The 2,110-nt window shown below is 58.0% G+C and overlaps 1 protein-coding gene across 1 annotated transcript; it reads right to left on the bottom strand.

Moving 5' to 3' along the window:
- Positions 1-67: 67 nt before the first annotated feature.
- On the bottom strand, positions 68-1,334 carry CBG25081 (the record flags this gene model as incomplete). Its single annotated transcript, XM_002648649.1, has 2 exons — positions 68-1,309; positions 1,333-1,334. Coding segments are annotated over 2 exons (1,244 nt in total), but the record flags the coding sequence as incomplete, so codon positions are not given.
- Between the last annotated feature and the right edge of the window lie 776 nt (positions 1,335-2,110).

The raw sequence follows: 2,110 nt of genomic DNA, 5'->3' as shown, positions 1-2,110 counted from the left end.
GTACCCTCGACCGAGTCCCGAGTACCTCGACTGAATCCACCTCCACATCGACCGAGTCCACGAGTACCTCGACCGAGTCCACGAGTACCTCGACTGAATCCACCTCCACTTCGACCGAGTCAACGAGTACCTCGACCGAGTCCACGAGTACCTCGACTGAATCCACCTCCACCTCGACCGAGTCCACGAGTACATCGACTGAATCCACCTCCACATCGACCGAGTCCACGAGTACCTCGACCGAGTCCACAAGTACCTCGACTGAATCCACCTCCACATCGACCGAGTCCACGAGTACCTCGACCGAGTCCACGAGTACCTCAACTGAATCCACCTCCACATCGACCGAGTCCACGAGTACCTCGACCGAGTCCACGAGTACCTCGACTGAATCCACCTGCACTTCGACCGAGTCCACGAGTACCTCGACCGAGTCCACGAGTACCTCGACTGAATCCACCTCCACCTCGACCGAGTCCACGAGTACCTCGACTGAATCCACCTCCACCTCGACCGAGTCCACGAGTACCTCGACCGAGTCCACAAGTACCTCGACTGAATCCACCTGCACATCGACCGAGTCAACCAGTACCTCGACCGAGTCCACGAGTACCTCGACTGAATCCACCTCCACATCGACCGAGTCAACGAGTACCTCGACCGAGTCCACGAGTACCTCGACTGAATCCACCTCCACCTCGACTGAGTCCACGAGTACATCGACTGAATCCACCTCCACCTCGACCGAGTCCACGAGTACATCGACTGAATCCACCTCCACCTCGACCGAGTCAACGAGTACCTCGACCGAGTCCACGAGTACCTCAACTGAATCCACCTCCACATCGACCGAGTCCACGAGTACCTCGACCGAGTCCACGAGTACCTCGACTGAATCCACCTCCACATCGACCGAGTCCACGAGTACCTCGACCGAGTCCACGAGTACCTCGACTGAATCCACCTCCACTTCGACCGAGTCAACGAGTACCTCGACCGAGTCCACGAGTACCTCGACTGAATCCACCTCCACCTCGACCGAGTCCACGAGTACATCGACTGAATCCACCTCCACATCGACCGAGTCCACGAGTACCTCGACCGAGTCCACAAGTACCTCGACTGAATCCACCTCCACATCGACCGAGTCAACGAGTACCTCGACCGAGTCCACGAGTACCTCGACTGAATCCACCTCCACCTCGACCGAGTCCACGAGTACATCGACCGAGTCCACCACGAGTACCTCGACTGAATCCACCTCCACATCGACCGAGTCAACCAGTACCTCGACCGAGTCCACGAGTACCTCGACTGAANATTCACCTCCACATCGACCGAGTCAACGAGTACCTCGACCGAGTCCACGAGTACCTCGACTGAATCCACCTCCACCTCGACCGAGTCCACGAGTACCTCGACCGAGTCCACAAGTACCTCGACTGAATCCACCTCCACATCGACCGAGTCCACGAGTACCTCGACTGAATCCACCTCCACATCGACCGAGTCAACGAGTACCTCGACCGAGTCCACGAGTACCTCGACTGAATCCACCTCCACCTCGACCGAGTCCACCAGTACCTCGACCGAGTCCACGAGTACCTCGACTGAATCCACCTCCACATCGACCGAGTCAACGAGTACCTCGACCGAGTCCACGAGTACCTCGACTGAATCCACCTCCACCTCGACCGAGTCCACGAGTACCTCGACTGAATCCACCTCCACATCGACCGAGTCAACGAGTACCTCGACCGAGTCCACGAGTACCTCGACTGAATCCACCTCCACCTCGACCGAGTCCACCAGTACATCGACTGAATCCACCTCCACCTCGACCGAGTCCACGAGTACCTCGACTGAATCCACCTCCACATCGACCGAGTCAACGAGTACCTCGACCGAGTCCACGAGTACCTCGACTGAATCCACCTCCACATCGACCGAGTCCACCAGTACCTCGACCGAGTCCACCAGTACCTCGACTGAGTCCACCTGCACCTCGACCGAGTCCACCAGTACATCGACCGAATCCACCTGCACCTCGACCGAGTCCACCAGTACCTCGACCGAATCCACCTGTACCTCGACCGAGTCCACCAGTACC

This window comes from Caenorhabditis briggsae (assembly GCF_000004555.2).
Source record: "Caenorhabditis briggsae AF16 supercontig from assembly CB4, cb25.NA_405, whole genome shotgun sequence".
NCBI classification, from domain to species: Eukaryota; Metazoa; Nematoda; class Chromadorea; order Rhabditida; family Rhabditidae; genus Caenorhabditis; species Caenorhabditis briggsae.
This window is presented reverse-complemented; position numbering and strand designations above follow the sequence as displayed.